The following is a 20,268-nucleotide window of genomic DNA, read 5'->3' as shown; positions in this document are numbered from 1 at the left end:
GTTCATTCCTGCTGAGAGGAATCTTCCTCTCTCAGTGCTTAGTTCAGGTCCCAAACTCCTTCCTGCTCATGCCCGTGTGAGAATCTTCAGCGCTAATTGGTGAGAGGGGAATTCATCTTATCTGATTCCTTGTACCTCTCTGTCTCAGGTGTTTATTTGTACTCCACGCAAGTCCAACTTAATTACACAGTGCCTGGCCTAGTAAGTGCTTACTTGGCAAATTGAGACGTGTCTTGGCAATGATGGTTTTCAGGTGAAACAAAAACACAGGAAGTAAAACTCTGGTAATGCAGGAGTCACTGATTTGCTAGTCTCACAGCCGTACATTTGCATCTGACTGGCTGGCTAGTGATGTGAGCTGGCTGTGATTCAGTGATTAGAAAAAACAATTTTAACACCACAATGGCATTATTACTGAGGCAGCTTTTTGAAACACTTGAAGTACTTGACCCCTCAGCCCCCTTCCCCAGGGGTTTAGTCTTTGAAAGTACCCATGCTGACTTGGGGTGGGGCTGCAAAAAGTAGAAGTTAGGCACAGTGAGCACACACGTGTTATAGGGGGCAATATGGAGTAAAATGTACAGATTTAGCTACGCATCTTCCACGTGTTCCCCATGGGCTAACATAACCCAAATAAATTCTTCCTTTTCCGGGCAAATTGCAACTTGTAGATTCCTAGCATAACTCTTCCTTCAGTGTGTGGGAATTGGATAAGGCTGTCTTTTCTTATTTCTGTCCCCACAAAGTACTGCTCCCTTGAGATTTTCTAGGGCACGGTGAGGACAAGAGGGTTGTCAAGGCACTTGTGTAACTTCTTCACGTGTGTATGGAAAAAAAAGGTGGAAGTGTGACAAGACGCTGCCCTGGAGTGTCCTTGGGCAGTGTGTGCCAAGCAGGGTCCTCGCCTTGCAGCCATGATCTTTTTCCTGGTAATTTGGGCCCAGCCCAGAGCTCTGACTGAATTCCCCAGAGGAGGATATTGCTTTATTTGCATACGTTTTTTGTTGTTGTTGGGTGCTGGTTGGTTGGTTGGTTTGGTGTGTTTGTTTTTAAGTAGTCTTGGCTCTCTTCTCCTGGAGTTTTTCATTTTGCCCTTCTGATGTCACCCACGAGCTTTGGGGTTCCAACTCGCTTTCAAATTTCTTCTGAACCAGGGTGATCTGATAGTCTGACCCTGACAGGGTTAAGGTTTTGTGCCTCAGTCCTTTGGAGTTTCAACTGCCTTTGTTCATGGAGGCAGTCTCTCTTCTGGCTTTCTGCTCTCTTATCTCTACGTAGGAAGGCTATATTTAGTCACAGGGCCTGGCTGTCAGTGAAGTTGCCTCTCTGCATAGTACCCGAGATAGGTTTGTTCGTGGTACAGGTTCGTTTCCCTCCCCCAGAAGCAAGTTGTGCAGTGGGGGGGGATTTCAAACACGCACGTACTGGTTAATACTCATCAGATGCTTTGTGCCAGGTACATTGTGTAGGTCGTGCCAGACAGCTAGTGAGACTCAAGCTCATGGCTTTGCTTGCTGTTTTGGGTTATTTAATCTCTTAGATCATATTTAACTCCTGGTTCTCTGTCACAACCTTCCTGTCCTAGCTGCCACGGTGCAGGAAAGGAGGTGACCTTTCATTCTGGGACAGCATTGTCCCAGGAGAGAGATTCCTTTGCTCAGTACTGCTCAGCCACACTGAGCTCCAACAGCTACCACATACAAGTCACGTACTTCTTCACAGCACGTCATCACCCGTCAAGTAACAGAAGCTTTGTATCTGGCATGTCTGCTGCTTCTGGTGATGCGTGAGACATCTTGCACCACGCAAACTGCTCTGTACCTTGTGGCAGCTGAAGGAAACAAATAATAGGCCTGGCCTCAGGTGAAATAGATGTGTAGGTGTTGCAACGTGCAGGCTTGTAACTGGTGAAGGTGACAAAGGAAAGGAAAAAGACCCTGTGTTGGTGCAGCAAGTACTTACATTGGCCTTAATATAACCTGATTGTCTTGAAGTTACTCATTTGGGGTCCTGTGCACGGAGATTGGGAGGCACAGGGAGAGCTAGAAGAATGTCCAATGCATTTCTTTCCTTTATTCTAGTTGTGAAGAAGCTGAATGAGCTTTATAAATCCAGTGTATCATCCTGCCACTGCCTCAACATGAGACTGCAGAGGTTCTTTTTGGACAAACAGAAACTCATGGATCGGATCAACAGCATCACAGCAGAGAAGCTCATCTTCAGCTACGCCGTGCAAATGGTAATAACCGCCCCGTGCCTGGGAACAGGGCTAGCACAGAGCAGGTGTCAAGCATTGGCAGTTCCGGCTGGTGGCCTTAGCAGGTGGTTTCATTCATGATGCTGTGTGCAATCTGTGCGGGTTGGATGATGGAGGTGTTCACACGGCTAAGGGGCCGTGCTGGGAAAGCTGGGTTTGGTCTGGGAGTAACCTTTTGCATGGGGTTATTGCCTGCAGGTGCAGTCTGCAGCCCTGGATGAGATGTTCCACCACAGAGAGGACTGCGCACAAAGGTACCACAAGGCTCTGCTGCTGATGGAAGGGCTCCTGAACATCATCACTGAACAGGGGGACATAGAAAACATCAATAAATGTGAGTGTTCGGTGGCTTTTTTTTCCCTCATTAGGTCATGCTGTGTTTTTATAGCTGCATGGATCGGAACGTTCAGTATCCATCATCCCTCTTTCCTTTGGCTACATCTTGGTGGACATAGCACAGATCTCTCGACTTGTTACAGCTCCTAGCAGCGCGGCCTCCTATTTTCCCAGGGAGAAAATGTTAGAAATGCAGGTCCCTGTTCTGAGCCATATTTTGAGAGCCGCACTGCAGAGCAATTGCCAGGGCTTTGTTGGAGTTTTTGATGTGTGAAAGAACTTGCTGAAGGAAGTGGCTTGGCAGTAGCAAAGACAAGGGTTTGGTTTCCAACCGGAACCATCCATCTGATTGCACAGCACACTTGGGATCGTGAAACTGCAGTGGCTGTCAGGCAGAGGCGGCTGATCAGCACAGCACGGGCTCCTTCCAACCCTTCTAAAACGGGACTGCTCGCCCATCTGGGTTCCCCAGGACAGGCCAAGAAGGCAGCAAACAAGTATTTTTCTCATTAGGAAGTGACTGCAGTAGCAGTGAAAGCTGAGCTTTTACCTGCTTGTTATCGTTTGGCTTCCCTTCCCAGAGACAGACGGATCCCTCTGTTCGCTGCTCTTTGCTGTCACCTCTCTTGTACCCTCCCTTTGCTGTGTGTCTGAGGGGGGGTTGTACTCCACTGCTGCAGGCTCCACAACTAATGCACGCAGCGTGGAAATGACTGACCTCACTTGCTCAGAGTTGAACTTTCCCTGCCCTTCTGGCTGGGGTTTAATCGCCTTTGTTATCCCTCTGTACAGGAGGGAGGCAGAGGGGATGGGGGACAGCCTTTGTCCATTAGAGCAGCTTGACTTGGCCTCAGCTCTGCTCCATCACAGCTAAACCAGCCCATCGGCGGCAGGCCAGCACCGCGTCAGTGCAGCTGAAGGGAGCAGAAGCAGCCGGCAAATCGTGCCTCTCCCCCTCTGCTGGCTAGCGAGTGCATTTCTTGGGCCAGCATCCAAAGTGCTGCCAGACTGCTCTAGTCGTCCGTGTGGACAGAGCTCTTGGATAGGTAATGAGAGAAGAGATTTCTGGCTCACAGGCAATCAGTCAGTTAATTATCACTAACTTTAACAGCTGACATGAGGCTCGCTGAAGGAGAGCAAAAGGAGATTGGCAGGTGGTATGTGGTACTGGAGGGCTCAGTGAATAGGGAATACCAAGTAGTTTCTATTGTACTGTTTCTTAACAAACCTAAATCACGTCTTTTGTCCAGAGATACAGTTAATGCGTCTAATGGATTTCTTTTCCCAGCCGATATCCTGGTATTCCCTGTTTTACCCTATGTTCCGGCTTCCTGATTGAGTTGTTCTCTGGTAGGCATGCACACATTTCATGTTAGATCTTAGCTACTTGATTATTTTTTTCAGAAAAGTAAAGTGATGAATGTAGAAATACAGCAAACGTTTAGCTTTTGACAGGGTCTCGGGCTCAGACAGTGAGGATCTGGCCCTGACTGTGCTGGGCTGTGCATGCTCCATCTCTCAGTTGTAAGCCATGAAAAATGGCACAGGAGACCGTGAGTTGTCTTGACTGCTGCAAAAGCCTCTCCGATAAATAAAAACGAATAAATTGTTTACAGCAGATGGTGGTCCTTTAGAACATCATGATAACTGTGTTAGAACTGCTGCCTCACTGCTTTCAGTCCGGGATCTCTAATCGTTCAGCTCTTTGGCCTGTTTCTTCCCAGCAAGATTGTTGTGGCTAGGTCCTCATCTAGCCTAAATCGGTACGTGGTAGTGATTCCAGAAGGGTTGCTTAGGCTTGCTGGAATTCTCTTGTGTTTTGGTTTTTGTTTGCTTGTTTGTTTTCCAAATCTCCAGCATGTTTTGGTGGTCTTTATATTGCCAGGAAAGTGAGAAGCTGATTTGTTGTGTTTTTTTTTTTTTTTTCTCTCCCAGGTAAACTCTGCATCGAGCGCAGGCTGTCAGCTCTGCTGTCGGGGTTCTGCGCCTGATTTTAGTAGTGTTCTTCTCCACACACCTCATCCCAGCTGATCACTTTGTTTCCGACGGCCTGCTGCTGTGGCAGGAATCAATTTTGGCAGTAGGATACCTGGAGGATGAACTGCTCGATGTCCTGTATTTTGACATTTTGGGAAGTTGTTCCACAGACTTAAGTTCTTCTGTGGGGAGGTGTGACTGCAGCAAGCACAAATACTTCCCTGCCCAGAGGCTGGGCGAAGACGTAGCTGATGTGGAAAGGTTTCCCTCACTGGCAGCAGGGATGAAGGATAGAAGTCTGCTTCTTCCCAGCACTTTGAAGGATAAAGACTGCTGCCTGTCCTCTTGCTTAAGAACAGGGTATTCCGTGCTGTCTCCATTGCAGGCAATGGATGTGCTGAAACTGCTGGCTTCAGTTCATGCTGGAGGATGTCGTTCAGAAATCAAGGCCAGTTTGTGTACTTTCCCCTACCCCAGCTGATAGCCAGGCACCTTCAAGCTTCCTGGCAACCCAAGGCCCCCTGCCTTTTTCTCCTTTGTCCTTTCTCATACTCATTTCTGCCTTGGAGTGCTTGCTGAATGGCCGAGAGGAGGGAATCTGCTCTACTTTGCCTGAGCGTTGCTGAAGTAGCTGCCACCTTCTACAGACTTACTGAGCAAGGCTGAGAGCGTGCTGCCACTGGGGAAGTCTGCACCTCCCGTGGCTGTCGCGTGGACTGCCTCTGTTTGCGGACGGGCAAACGACACAGGGAAAGAGACTCTGCCTGGAAAACAGGAAGATGACGGAAAACGCAATGTTCCTGGATTTCTAAGAAGCCAAAATGAATCCGTTCCTCCCTTGGTCCCTATGCTCACTGGGATCAGCATTAAAGACTCTTGGCTGTTCGGTTCAGCCTGTCAGTACATATCTACCACGAGGAAGCACTAGCGCTGTCCTGCTTTCAGCTGTTGGCTAGATAAGCCCTTTCCCGTATCCCTCACCCTCCCCTGAAACTGAAAACACTAGCTTTGTGAATCAAAGGAGCACTTTACACACTATGGGAACTTTGAGAAGTTGACTTTGCATCACACAACAACCCAGGAACATCACGACTGTTAGGAATGCTGTTCTTTTTATTCCTTCCCTTGTTTCCTGGTTGTTTTATTGCACTACGTGTGTGCATATATTAATATGTATTCCTAAGGGTGAATATATATTGATATATATGGTTTGTGTGTAACTGTACGTATTTAACTGTACTGTATCTTGTGAGTGTGAGGCAAAAAGCACTGCGGAGTCTGTGCTGTTCCTCCTCCACACCAGGCAAAGCTGACTTGCAGTCTGGCAGTACCAAGATAGTTTTCTTTTGTTTTTTTTTTTTTTATTTTATTTAAATGTTCTTTAAAGGACAGTCAATATAAAGCTCCATGCTTTTTAAGAGCTCAAGAACAGGCGTTAAGATCCTACACACTTACAATTGGAAACGCATTTTTAAAAAAAGTTTTATTTGCTGCTTAAATTTTTTATAAAGAAATCTTGTAGTGTTCGGTTTTATGTTCAGCATTTCTTTTAAGGAGACTCTGTAGCCAAATGAGACTGCGGGTGCGAGTGGCTCGAGTTCTGGTTGAGGCTTCGGATGCTGTGAGCATGTGCGTGAGAGGATAGCTGGCTGCCTTTCTGTCTGTCTGCGTGCGCAAGTGTGTGTCTTAATTTATCAGAGTCATGGCAGTATTTTGTTAGTGCTGGGCAGAAAAGTATCTTTGAAAGCAACTTGAAACCTCAGGCTTTGTTTTTGGGGATTTAATAATAATTTGCACATGGTGGTTAAATCCTCACTGCTTTTTTCTCTCAATATTGGCACATTCAGTGTGATACTTTGCAAGGGTTTCAGGAGCAACTTAATTGGCTTGAGCTGGCATCATCTTTGGCAACATGGATACTTCTGATCGCAGAGCAGAAATGCCAATAAGGAAATTTAAAAATATTTTTGATTGCCCCACCAGGGAAGTTTTAAGCGTAGCTTACACAAATGCTTCAGTATTGGGCCTCTGTTACATCGGACATTCACAGCCTGCTGCTTCTGTGGCTGTTTATGCTTGTGCCTGGAGGGAAAAAAAGAAAATAACAGCAAAGAAACAACCCCCCAACCTGTGGCCAGGAATGCTGAAGAGACCCAGACTGCTTAGAAAAGGATTTTACCAGTTCTGCAAAGGGCTATGCCGCAGGTGAGTGCACTGGGATGCAGCATGAAAGCACCGAGCCAGGCCTGACTCTGCAATACAGACACCTGCTACTCGCCCTGAACCCTCACGGCAATCCCACGAGCGTACGCTGAGAGCTTCCTGCCCAGGAGAAGCGCAGCCCAGGACCCACGTTTGTGCCGCAGGTTTAACGATCCTTGTACATGGCAAGCTCAGCACTAACCTTCCAGCTGTACTTAATTACTTGAATGTATCAAAATTGTCCACATTCAATGTACACAAGTATATATTGCTCCAAAATATTGTGGTTTACAGACCTACAACCAATATATATATGTATGTGTTTGTATATATACATACAAGTATGTGTGTATGTGTGTGTATGTATATATATGCACACAAACACAAACGTGTATATAAGTTTTCTCTTGATACTTGAAACTTAGCCACTGTGCTTGAATTAAAAAAAAAAAAAAAAAGAAAACACAAAAAAAAAAAGAAAAAGGAAAAAGAAAAAGAAAAAATCAGGTGATTTATTTTGCCATCACTTTGGTGACTTTATTTTTTATCTAATTGCATGTAGCGTGAAACCAATTTTTTTGGTGAAAAATATTTATTGCTTTGTAGACAATAAGGAATGCAAAATAAAAAAAAAAAGGCAACAAAAAAAGAAAAAAAAATACACAAAAAATCCCCAACCGTTGCTGAAGTTGCTAGCATAGTCCACTTGCTATTGTCATGGCTTTGTTACTGTTGCAGCGTTTGTGTGTAGCGTCTTAATAGATTTCAAGAAACCTCAGTCTAATAACATGTATCTTCAGGTTTGTGAGAGCGTATGATGATGTTCTTAATAAGGTAATGCTTGATACTTTGTCAACATTTTTTATTTGTGTTTTGTGTGACTTTTTTTTTTTGGCTTTAAATTGTACAACACCAATTTAAGAAATAAAAAATGTTTTGAAATTGTTAGTGGCCTATTTTCAGTACTTACTCAGATACTGCACTAACTGGGTTATGTATGGTATTTCATGTGTTTGGTTCCACCAGCTGTGACTTTCAGGTGAAGAAGTGCTGTTACCTTCTTTTCAAAGAGGGTGAAGCTTGGGACAAAGAAGCTATATTGCCTAAAGCTACAGACAGCCTTTGAAGTTAGGAAAAATGAACCCAATTTCTTGGCTGGGGCTGTAATCGCTGGTTTATCTGTCCTTATCTGGCTGTGTTCTCTTGCTGCTACTGATAGAAACTATAAGGAGTTGATAGCAGACCCCTTCCAATCCCATTAGGCTGATGCATGAAGTTTCACCCATGTTTCAGGATTTGCAAGATCAACCCGTTGGAGCTCTTTACCTCTTTGCAGTCCAGCTCTCAGCACACTGCAGAAGGGGTGTCTGAGGCATGGGAAGTGGTTGGGTAATTGTAGCAAGGAACACCATAAAGAAGCCCGAGGAGACTTCAGATGTGCTTTCAAGGCAGGGGTTGGACTGTATGGCTCCCTGGGCAGTAGGGAGCAGCCAGAGCAGTGCAGGCATCTTCTTTGAATGTGCACCCGTGGGCTCAGAGAAGGGTGCCCTGTGAGCAGCATGGAGCCTTATGTGAAACCTGTGTGTGAGAGGTACTGCACTGAGTGCTTAATTCATCCTTACTCCTGACAGGTAGATATGAGCAGCCCTTCAACACCACAGTCAGGTTGCTGTCAACCTTGATCCTGGCTTTTGGTGCAAGACTGGTAGCTGTAGTCTCTTCTCTGAATCAGAATATTTAGGATAAAAAGCAAAGCTCTGCGTCTGGGATGTGAATTATTCCAGTCCTTCCGCTTTGACAGAAACTAAGCGACAGAGGTGTGATCTCTCAGGAGCCTGATACCGTAGTTCCATGGAACATTTTCCAAAACTCAGCTTGCTGTGCTATGTGTGTTGTTGTTGGCCGTGAGCATCCCTGGGGAGAGCCCTGCCTGCCAGGCTGTCTGACTCAGCATCACCCCATGCGGTTACTGGGCTGTATTGTTTTTCTGTAAGAAAAGTTCCTATTTCAAAATCTTAGTTTACCCTGAGCTGGAACTGTTTTTATTTCTTGCTCAGCCCTATTTATAACTCCTGTTTCCTGGCTCTGCCTTTCCCACCGAGGGGAACAGGGCAGCACGCGGTCCCTCCGTGAGAACAGGACTGCCTGGAAGGCCGCGACCGGGTGCGCTGCCGCTAACGCTGGCTCGCTCGCGGGTACAGCCGCGTGTCGTGGAGGCACGGCGTGGTAAAACCCGGGCAAGACCTCGGGAAGCTGCTCACAGCTAAATAAACACAACTGCTGATGGTGCTTAGCGTTTGGAGCTTGGCACGCTGGGATTTTTGTATTGCTTTTAACGTGAACAACACCCTTTTGTGGGAGGACATCGTGTTTGTTCCCTGTGGTGTGGGGTTGGGGTAAAGAACGTAAATAAATGTGTTCAAGATGCTCAGGGTAAAGGGTTGGGTTTGAAGCTGTCTGTGAGGAAGTTTAAGGGTTCATGTGGAAAGCCTACAGCCAGATGAAAGGCGGAGAGTCTGTGCCACGTGCAGATAGAGAACACCCGGCTGGATCCATGGCGCTCTTTCATGGGCAGCAGACAAAGGAGGACAGAGCTAGCTGGAAGACTGAACAGAAATAAAGTCTCTTCTAAAAGCTCCAAACCATGAGGCCTGAACAGCTTAAAAGCACCAGTGAAAATTGCACAACTTTTGAGATGTTTATGGTGACGTTGCATTGCTGTTGATTCTAGGAGAAAACAAACCCAAGCGATTCTTCCAGTGTGTTTGGCTTTGTTCCCGTATTTTATATTTAGTTGCTGTAAGTACGTCAGCAAAAACCTGTTCATTCAGCTCCCAGAGATCAGACGTAGCCTGGTGACATCAAGGAAGTACAAACGGGTGGGCGTGCTTCACACCAAGGCAATAAAAAGATCAAGTACCCTGCTTTTTTTTTTGTTACCAAGCCCTGTCCTTTAAAAACTTTATTTTGTAGGAGGAGTTAACTCCTTTGGCCGGAGTTAATGCCCTGCTGACAAATCCCCGCAGGAGGATTTTAAAGGCCTCTCGACACCCTTAATCTGTGACCATGAATGCAGCGCTGAGGATAGGTGCCATTCCCTGGCTGAGCAACTGCACGTAGGGCAGGGATACAAATGTCCCCGGCACATTTCTGTTCTAAAAACAGCATTTTTAGGGACAATGGAGTCAGAACCACTCCTCCTGGGAGCTGAAATCTGGCAGGATGCTCTCGGAAAATGCATTAAATAATATATTTCTTAGAATAAGCTTAAGAAAATAAAGTCAAACATGGGCTTCTTTCCTTACTGTGGACAGAGGGTGGCTGAGTTTCCAAACGGTTTTCTGACATGAACCCCCGCTAGCACCCAAGTGCTGTCGGAGCTCCTCCGGCGCTGGTCCCAGCACCTCTTGGGCTTACACTGGTTACACCCCGATGCCTGTGTCCACGGCATGGGCCCGGAGCTCTGCTGCCAGAAGTCAGGGTGCTGCTCCCGGGCCTGTTCGGCACCCCCAACACCCTGCAGGCCTACAGCACGTGGGGGTCCTGCCTTCGGCTTCTCCTCAGCACCTGGTGTGCTTACTAATGTTGGCAGCGGGATCGTTAACGTGCTCCGGTGGGGAACTGCAGGCCTGCTGGGATTCCTGCTGCAGGTAGTCTTAAAGCCACCACAGATGAATTGTTGCCACACTTCTCTCAGTTCAGGCCTCGTTTCAGGCAGTCAGGTCACTTCCAAGCCAGAAGGGGCTGGCATGTGTTAGAGCGAGGGGGTCTGGTGGAGGAAGCGCAAATGCAGGGTTGCACCACAAAGGTTTCACTCTCCCGGTGGTAGCCGGCCTTTGTGCTCAGGCCCACACTGTTACTGTGCAGGGGGAGGATTTGGGTGCCTATTTTCACCTCACGGACAAGGCATGGGGGCTTTGCCAGAGATGGCACTACAGGACCGCTCTGTCGGGGCGGGTATTGCACGGACTGTGCTGGGCCAGCGGTTGGATATTGGAGCTGCAGTGATAGTTTGTGGGGGTGTTAATGTTGCTCTTCTTGTAAAGGAGATGATGTTGGAGTGATTCATCAGAGCAGGGCACGAAGATGTTAAATCACCTGTTAGAGCTAGAGCTCCGCCACCAGTTCTGCAGCGGCAGGTGTGCTTGTCCTGAAACTTCAAGGATGGCCCATTCCTGGAGCTACAGCCTGCAGTCCCCAGGGCCACTTGCATACCTGGAAATGTTTTATGAGGATGATTTCACTGCTGAGTAAACTTGACGGCGGCACTCTCACTTAAGGCCAAGCGTACTTTAATTTCACCAGTCCTACTAAACATGTATGAAACGTTCTGCTCCTCACACAAACAGCAGGGAGTTTCATGAATTGTTTGTGCCTATTCCAATTTAACCCTGGGTACGGCTGCGAGAGGAATAAAACCCCTGCTAATTTAATTCTTGAAGATTAGGCAAATTCCTGAAGATGCTGGGTAAGTGTGATGCAAATTAAATCCAAGCAAGTGCACCGGCTTTGCAGACCTCATGCAGTGATCTGCAATTGGACCTTCTGCTCTACACCAGAAACTGCAGCCTCGTCTCTGCTGCCTTTTCACTCAAGATGTACATCCCTGAGGTACTGCCTTCACAGTGCAGATTCCCACAGAACTGATTTACAGTGGCAATTCTGGCAAGTCACTTAATTTCTCCTCGCCTTTGTTATCTACCTGTTGAAAATAAAACAAAATAAAATAAAATAAAATAAAATAAAATAAAATAAAATAAAATATAAAAATACCAAATGAAAACAGGACAATAATCCTTCCTTTGTTTGGAGGATTTAGACTGCAAACTCCTTGCAAGAAACATGCTCCTTTGACAGGTGCTGTAGCATGGTCCCAACCTCATTTGGGACCTCTGATGTTGCTGGCAGCTTATCAGTTCTGCTCTGCTAGAAAACCTGAAGGCTAAATGAATCATTCAGAAAATCCAAGTCAGTCATTTTCTGTGGTGCTGTAGAGAGCATTTTACTGGTGGGCTGTAAGAAGCTGGCTAATTGCATAGAGCAAGCGCCTCCTCTTTGATTCCTGTTGTCACCTGGACTCCTGTCATTATGTTTAACTGAGTAAAATGACGATATCCCCAGCGCTGCTTACCACTGGTGGCAGTGCTCCTCATGACCCGAGGCTGGCTGCAGCTGCAGGGGTGTGATATGCTCAGGGATAGGGCAGGGGTTTATGGCAGGGTAGGCAGATCACAGAGATGATTCCCATCTGCCTGGGAATGGAGGGGACTGAGCAAGACTGAGTGAAGGGACTGAGCAAGAAGGCGACATTAACCACTCTTAATATTTTATGACAATGAGGTTCACACTACGAATCAAGTCATTTTATTAACAGTGAAGCAGTGAGGCATGTGTGTGTCCTACAACTCCGCACTGGGACCAACAACTTTCTCCATCTCCTTTCCACCTGCCTAATTTTTATCTTGGGAAAGAGTCAGTGTGTGCTCTGGCAGGTTCAGAGCAAGGTTCATGCTGTTTTGAAGCTCCTTTGTTGCCCTTAGAATGGATAAGGGGCTGGGATAGCAAAGCTTTTTCCATCATGGGGACATCCACGTAAGTTTTTCTCCTGTCATACCATTGTTTTATCCTATCTGCTGGGGCCTTCTTCCCTCCCTCGAAATGGGCCAAATTCAGCAATCATAGCAGGAAGGCAGGAGGAAGAGACGGTGTTGTACAGACAGGCAGTGTGACTGCACACACTTCACTTCCTAAGGAAGCAAGGCTAAAAGAGATTCAGACGCCCCGGTCTAAGCAATACAGACATTTATATTCCTGTTTCCATTGGCAGCGGTGCTGCTATTTGACAGGCTATCTTTTATCACTTCTCTAAACAAAGTACAGCTGGGAACATGTGATAAATCTTCCCTTGCCCCGTCCCGCTACTGAAATAACTCAGATGTGTCAGTTCAAAAAAGGACGTGCTGCATTTCTTCCCCTTATTAGCAGAAATAACAAGCCTGTGTTTGATAATCTGGCCTGCTTGGAATTGTCAACCATTCCATTTTCCATCTGAATGAATAAATGGAGCTTTCTTACGCTAATTTCACAGCCATGCCAGGGGAGCAGCATCCTCTCTGGGTAGCTCCCTCCCATAAAGCACTGAAGCTCATAGCATAACAAAACAATTTCCAGGTGCATTTGGCTTTTTAGGAGGTACATGCTGTTGCCTGATAAGGGTGCCTATTGTACTAAGCTTTCCCATTAAGTACATCAGCGCAGATAAAACTTGTTGGAGGAGACATGAGCATAATGATTGCCTGAGAAAGCCAGAGGGAGGAAAACCTGACAGGAAAGCAAAAGCGTGGGGGCTTGTGCTCAACAGTGGGCAATGCTGGTGCGGGTGGCAGCTGCATAATGAAGGGACAGTGACCGCTGCCCAGCAAGTACCCCTCTGGGAGGGTGATCTTGAGCTTTAGTGAGTGACCTGTGCTTCACATGAGATATTTAGAATAGAATAGAATCATTAGGGTTGGAAAAGACCTTCAAGATCGTCTGGTCCAACCATGCTGTACCACCAATGTCACCCGCTAAACCATGTCCATAGCACCACGTCCAACCTTTCCCTGAACACCCCCAGGACGGTGACGCCACCACTTTTTGCTGTGTTTCACTGTGACTGAACTGCTGCTAGTAGTACTGCTTTACCAAGTGGGTTTGTGAGGAAATAAATGTTGTGCTTATATGGGTAATGCTTATCACAGGAACGCACTCGTTACTCTGCCTTTTCCCCTGCTTGGATTAATAACTTCTCACACTTTTCACACGTGCAGGCCCCACAGAGTCTGTGTGTGAGCCAGCCTACGGAGAAACATCGCCAAAACACGAGAGGAGCCCGGCCGTAGGGCCCAGCGCCTGCTGAGGACCCCCCACAGCCCCGGGGGCCATTTTGGATGCAGCAGCCGCGCTCCCCCCCCTCAGCGCCGCCCCGCTCCGCTCAGCGGCAGCACCAGCGCCGCCTCGGCGCGGCCCCGCGCGGCCTCCGTAGGGCTCGGCCGGGCCCGCTGTGGCCGTGCCCGGGCGGGTGAGCGGCGGGGCCGGGCCGCGATGCTGCGCTGGGGGGCGCGGGCCTGGGCCTGGGCCTGGGGCTGGGGCTGGGGCTGGGGCCTCGGCTTCTGCCCCGCGGGGTTGGGGCCCGGGGCCCGGCCGCGTAACGTGCGTGCGGGCCGCGGGGGGAGGCCGGGGCGAGGGAGGCAGGGCCCGGGCACCCCGCGCCTCACCGGCGGCCGGGCGGCTCCTCGGGGCTGCCCGGGGTGGGCCGGGCCGGGCCGAGCCGGGCCGGGGCTGGCGGTCGGGGCTCGCCCCGCTGAGCGCTCTGCTCCCCGCAGGTGGTTCCCAGCATGGCCGAGGGGCTGCGGGCAGCGGTTGCCAAGAGGCTGAGCGGCGGCGGCGAGGTGCTGGAAAGGCCGGAGGAAAACGGGCACCAAAGCAAAAGGCTGAAGAGAGACGGGGGTGAGGAGGAGGAGGATCAGAGCAAAAGGTCGCCCAAGAGGAAGATCGTGTTGTTGATGGCGTATTCGGGGAAAGGCTACCACGGCATGCAAGTACGTGGGTCAATAAAGCGTCGCGGCCGGCCGTTACTGAGGTCTGTGGGGTTTAGAGCTGCAGCAGGGAGGGAGGGCTGCGGCTTCAGGAGCTGGGGCGGGGACAGATGGGTTCAGTGGCTCCTGGGGTCAAGTGGTGTGGTAGTAGCTGGACTTAGGAAGCTGTCACTTGTACATCTGTTGTATTCCGTGACTAGTGAACATGCCTTTCAGTATAGAGCATCAGCAGATCTTTCAAAAGCTGGGCTGCAGACAAGGCTCTTGAGGAGGCTGAAAGCACAGGCACTGCTGTTCTGTCAGCGCGTGATGTGCTGTCTCATGATCCCTCCCGACCCGTGCACCAGCTTCAGATTGAAGCTTTACATTTCAAAGCAGCCGTGCAGAGGTTTCCTTAGGTCAGACCTCAGGGTGTCTCACTGTGTTCTGCAAAACGTGCAGATCCTGGAGAACTGAGCTGCGTATTTTAAAGAAACAAATTGCCAGCTGTGTTGACATCTCTTGGATATATGAAAAGATTGTATTCAAAGACATTGTAAATTGTCCTTTTCCTGGTATGCTCAATAGAGTGGCTTGTAGCAATTTAGGAACAGGAAAACTGCTTTAGGATTGTTATGCTCACACGTGGGATGCTGCTTTGTTGCAGCAGCAAAGTACCCCAGACTTGCTCCTGCAGGAATGGTCTTGTGGCACAGTGTTAGCAGCAACAGCGTGATTTTGCTCCATCTGCTGCTCCTCTCAGCATACTGCATGCTCCATATGCATTCCTGAGGTGTAGTTTAAAAGCTCTACGGGATAATTGGTAATGGTTGAACACAGAATTTTTCATGCTTATACAGCAAAGTAGCTTTGTTCAGCAGCAGTGAACAACGTGCATGGGCATGTCTGTGGAAGTGCATTTCAGCTTTTCTGCATTTGTTACTGAGCGGTGTGTGTTGGAGGGTGTGTGCCAAGCAGCCTTACACAGGTAAGAGTTGCATGTTTTCTCTCGTAGTCCATCTACAAGTTTAGTGCAGAAGTTGCTGGAGCAAACAGTAGTCTGAGTTATATAACAGCTCGGGCTACCTGACCAAAAGAGTCCACTAATTTCTAGAAGCCCAATTTGCAGAGGCTAGGTTTAGAACAGCAGCTGTTACTGTTGCAGGCACTAGCAATTAATTCAGGGTTGTGAAGGGAAGATTTTTAAAAGATTGCATAATGATACTCAATTAACAAAATTTTTCAGTGATGTTCTTCAGAACAGTTACCCCATTATTACTATTTGTTTTCTTATTTTATATTCTCTTCTAGAGGAATATGGGATCTTCACAGTTCAAGACAATTGAAGACGACTTGGTATCCGCCCTTGTTCAGTCAGGCTGCATCCCAGAAAACCATGGAGAGAACATGAAGAAAATGTCTTTTCAGCGGTGTGCTCGAACAGATAAGGTACATTGGTTAGGGCCTGTGCTCTCATAAAATGTGGTCTGTTCCCACCAGTGCTGTTGTGATTGCCTGGTAAAGCGTTGTTTAGCATGAGATCCAACAGCAAATCCTATTTGCAGTGAATGTTACTTGAAACTCCTCCCTTCATTCATTACTAAACTTAAGTAAAAAGTAAATATTTAGAGTGGGATATTGGTTATATGGTGTTTGTAAAGCTGGTGCTTCACACTTACACTGTGTCTCTGCATTGCTGTCACATTCATCTGCTTCAGCTTCCCAACCTGTTGCTGCTCCTCGCTGCTCTTGCTGCCTGGCTGATGCGGAGCTTGGAAATGTAACTGCATCACCATTGATTTTCAACCCTGCCACAGCAGGATTCTAAATCTGAACTGGAATTCATGGCTGATCTTATGTATAAGTCATTTATTTTCTGCTGGTGCTTTACTTAATAGTCAAATACAGTGAGATACATCAGGAAAGGGAGTGCAATATTATGCTGTCTAAGATTGCTAAGGTGCTGGGTGGCCATACAACACCAGCCGGTCTTCCAGGAGTACTCTTACTTGGATTTCCGCCTGTGACCTTGCATTTGCCTTACTTCAGCCTGAAATGACAGTGAGAAAAACTTGTTCTTTAGCTATTTCAGTTCTTCAAGTGCTATCCTAGACCTTCCAAGGTACATAATTATCTGTATATGTGCTTTATGATTTTTATAGGGTGTGTCTGCAGCTGGACAGATTGTGTCACTAAAGGTCAGGCTAATAGATGACATCTTAGAAAAGATCAATAACCATCTTCCTTCTCACATCAGAATTCTGGGTAAGGATGCCAGAATGGGCAAAGAAAACTTTTCAAAGAGGAGCCTTCTCCTGCACAAAGTCTCTCCCTTACTATTATAATTTTCCTCAAAAGCAGTTTAGTTTTAACAAGAATCTGTGTTTCTGCTATTTTGAAATTAGTGTCCTATAAAATAAATCTTTGTATATTTGAATTGAATTTTATTTAAAAAAATACATTGGTTGCTAAAGCTGAAATCACAATTGGGTTATGGCCTACTGATTCAAAAACTTAACGTCTCTTTTTAAAATAAGGGCTGAAGAGAGTCACTGGGGGATTCAACTCCAAGAACAAATGTGATGCCAGAACCTACTCCTACATGCTGCCAACATTTACCTTTGCCCATAAAGACGAAGATGTGCAAGAAGAGGCTTATCGACTGAACAAAGAGACCCTTGAAAAAGTCAACAAGCTGCTTGCTTGCTATAAAGGAACACACAACTTCCACAACTTCACGTCTCAGAAGGGACCCAAGGACCCCAGCGCCAAGCGGTACATAATGGAGATGTACTGTGGAGAGCCCTTTGTGCGGGAAAACATCGAATTTGCAGTGATCAAAGTGAAAGGTCAGAGTTTCATGATGCACCAGATAAGGAAGATGATTGGTCTGGTGATAGCTGTCGTGAAAGGTTATGCTGCAGAGTCGATCATAGAGCGCAGCTGGGGAGAAGAGAAAGTAGATGTCCCCAAAGCTCCTGGACTCGGTCTGGTCTTGGAAAGAGTACACTTTGAAAAGTACAACAGGCGGTTTGGAAATGATGGGCTGCATGAGCCGCTGGAGTGGACAGAGGAGGAGGAAAAGATTGCTGTTTTCAAAGAGCAGTATATCTATCCTACTATTATTAACACAGAAAGGGAGGAGAAATCCATGATGAACTGGCTAAACACCCTCTCCATCCATGACTTTAACTCTTCTGCTGCTGAGATGCAAGCTAACAACAAAAATTCAAAGGTAATGATTGAAGCCATTGTTGTTCTCAAACAGAAGCTGCAAGTTAAAATGGCTCTTCCCTTAGTAATATTTTGTTTTCCGTGAACATACTGTGGAAGAGGACAGTCATCTGGAGTATAAAATGTTTTTATCTTTTCAGTCTGCGTGCTCTTGATGTTGGTGGAATGAATTAGAGTGTTACTTATGCAGGGTTTTGCATGGCGCAGTTGAGGGAAGGAGGAAGGAATGCTTTGAAACACTGGCTGATTTGACTGCAGAGTCATAAACTAGCAAATCTTGCTGCATTTTCCTACGCTTCTGGAGAAGCTTAAAGTCAATGGTCAATGTCTTTTGACTTAGGTCCATCTCTAGTTATATATGAAACACTGACACACCGTTTTCCATCTTACATTTCAGAGCAGCAGCGATCTTGAAGGCAGTGATGGTTGTGGTGATGATTCTGACTGAGCCAATAAGCGGTTGGACCTGGGACCCTTACTGTTTGCAGCTCACTTTGTCCACAAAAAAGCGGCCATCCTAATCCAAGAACCCAGTAAAGCAGAGGTTTGCGTGCATGCAGAACAAGAACCAGATGCCCAGGAAAAACTGGGTGGGGAAAACTGCCGTAGAAAGAGTAAAAGAAGCCGTTGGTACCACTGACTGATCCACCTGCCTGGTATACTTGAAAAAAGTGTAACAAGAAAGAAGCTTTCTAAAAGATTCCTGTAATGCAGAATGTCTTAATTGCTATTTGAATAACGTTTTTATTACATGTTTACCTGGAAGTAGTATTTTAAATATGTATAATCTTTACATAAAGATGGGGAAAAACATTTTAATATACTTTTTTGATGATTGTTATGAATTTATGACTCCATGAACTTTCAATTTAGTTTTTATTTTCCTTTCACCTTTAATTGACCTGATCTCTAAACATCATTTTAAGCTTTTATCTTCCATGCCATCCATGGCTTTCTTGTGGAATAACATGTGTGGGGTATAAATTCATTATCATGCTAACTGCTGTGAATTCTTTTGCTATTGAATCAAACTTTCCATGTTTTCTAAAGCTTTGCAAGCCTAGAGGAAATGATTCCTTACTCAGTGAGAGGTCTTAATGTTGGAACATGGATTGAACCACATATTTTAAGATAAGACCTTATATTTGAAAGGTGTCATCCTCCCTTTATTGTCCGCATGCTTGGGCAGGCTCAAGAACGTAGCTCTGCAGCTACGTACGTAGTTGGGCATCCACTGCCTGAGGTGTCGTTTCACAGACCTGCAGTTGAGATGTGAGGAACACATGTAAATGAATTGCCAGGACTGCAATTCAAAGTGTGCCGCTATGAAAGTTCTAGTGTTCCCTGGGGTGGCTCACTAGATGTGTTGCTGCTGGTTTAGTATTTCTGTTTTTAGTGGAAACTAGCTTGCCATCTGCTAGATTCTGGGTTGATTCAACTTAGCATGTGTGAAAGGAATGGTGCTGACTTCCTCGGGGCTTAATCAAGTCTGCATTTGCTTTGTATGTGTGAATTTGTAATTTCTATCAAGCTGCTCAGAGTAGAGGAGTGTGCAGTGATTGGTGATAAGGGAAGAGCATGCCTGAGTGTTGTCTTCCTCTGGGAAATTGTTTTAATTTTCTGTGTTCTGGGATCTGCATACTCTGCAGTTCTTGTTCTCCTTTCTGTCCTGTTAACTTGGGATACAGACTAGTCCCGTGCCCAAAGATGTGCATCAAAACTGGGGGTCCATACTGAATATGGTAGTTACTTCTTAGAGGAGACGGTTCTTTGCGCCTTCATTCCATGGCTTCTGATTTTACGCCTCCTGGATTTTTTTTTTTGGCCAAAGTACAGCTGTCCCTTGAAAAGGGATTTGCATGTTTCATCTGGATTTTAATCAGAGCTTTCTGTTTATGTGAAGGCCGTACTGTTTTGGAATGACAGGAGTGTAAGTGTTCTGGAGAGGGACTCTACCTAGATTTTCCTTTTACATCCTTTGCTAACTCATACTGTTGACCTAGTCTGTATTAGTCTTCTGTCCAAAGCTCTATCTTTCTGTCCCTTTCAATCTGAGAACAATGCCTTTATTTACTTAAAAATAGAGGCATCAAAACTGACACCAGTGGCTCAGCTGAAGTCAACAGGAATTTCTATTTATAACCTATGGAGAAAAAACAATAATAATAAAACCAGGGTGTTTCTTACCTCTTGTTACACGTTCTGTTTTATTTCGTGGGGATCACGAGCTGGGTGTTTGAACTCTGGTTTCTGTGCAGGTAAGTGGCTTTGTGGCTCGGGACGTGAGTATAAATAAATAAAGGCTCTAAAAACGATTCAAGCTTTAAAACTGCCCCTTGGGGCACGCTCCGTGCTCAGCCCGGGGTGTTTATGTGAGGCGCTCGGTTCTGTCAGGGCACTGGGACGGCGGGCTCACATCGGTGCCCGCTCAGCTTGGGGCCGGCGGCCCGGCTGCTGCCGGAGCGAGGGAAGCCGGGGTAATCTGGAGCTCTTTGGGGCCCTTTGGGGCTGTCTGGAGCTCTTTGGGGTTCCTCGGGGCTCTTTGGGGCTCCTGAGGGTTCCCTCAGCTCCCGCTACAAGCTCCAGCTCCAGTCGCAGCCGCCATTAGCGGTGCCTCACGCATGCGCCGTGCTCACCCTCCCCATCCCGCAGGTGGCACCGTCCTCTGCTGCTCCCCCCGTTGAGGCGGCAGTGGTACGGCCCCGG

General features: G+C 46.9%; 2 protein-coding genes across 6 annotated transcripts in view; both read left to right on the top strand.

Moving 5' to 3' along the window:
* Positions 1-7,718, top strand: part of ULK1 (unc-51 like autophagy activating kinase 1) — an 80,058-nt gene extending 72,340 nt beyond the window's left edge. For all 4 annotated transcript variants that reach the window (XM_040576614.1, XM_040576612.1, XM_040576613.1 and 1 more), the window contains 3 exons: positions 2,082-2,239; positions 2,456-2,591; positions 4,529-7,718. In XM_040576614.1, the coding sequence (XP_040432548.1) occupies positions 2,082-2,239; positions 2,456-2,591; positions 4,529-4,584 (350 nt within the window). In that variant the 3' untranslated portion in view covers positions 4,585-7,718. The remainder of the gene's footprint in view (positions 1-2,081; positions 2,240-2,455; positions 2,592-4,528) is intronic.
* Positions 7,719-13,599: 5,881 nt separating this feature from the next.
* Positions 13,600-19,745, top strand: PUS1 (pseudouridine synthase 1). Of its 2 annotated transcripts, none has more exons than XM_040576608.1 (6): positions 13,600-13,832; positions 14,137-14,352; positions 15,640-15,777; positions 16,491-16,593; positions 16,866-17,563; positions 17,960-19,745. In XM_040576608.1, the coding sequence occupies exons 2-6, from the start codon at positions 14,149-14,151 to the stop codon at positions 18,008-18,010; spliced, it is 1,194 nt and encodes a 397-aa protein (XP_040432542.1). In that variant the 5' UTR covers positions 13,600-13,832; positions 14,137-14,148; the 3' UTR covers positions 18,011-19,745. The 2 variants fall into 2 exon arrangements, with proteins under 2 accessions (XP_040432542.1, XP_040432543.1); XM_040576609.1 differs by lacking the exon at positions 13,600-13,832 and adding an exon at positions 13,859-13,963.
* Positions 19,746-20,268: the final 523 nt, after the last annotated feature.

This window comes from Cygnus olor, chromosome 17 (genome assembly GCF_009769625.2).
Source record: "Cygnus olor isolate bCygOlo1 chromosome 17, bCygOlo1.pri.v2, whole genome shotgun sequence".
In the NCBI taxonomy this organism is placed as follows: Eukaryota; Metazoa; Chordata; class Aves; order Anseriformes; family Anatidae; genus Cygnus; species Cygnus olor.
This window is presented reverse-complemented; position numbering and strand designations above follow the sequence as displayed.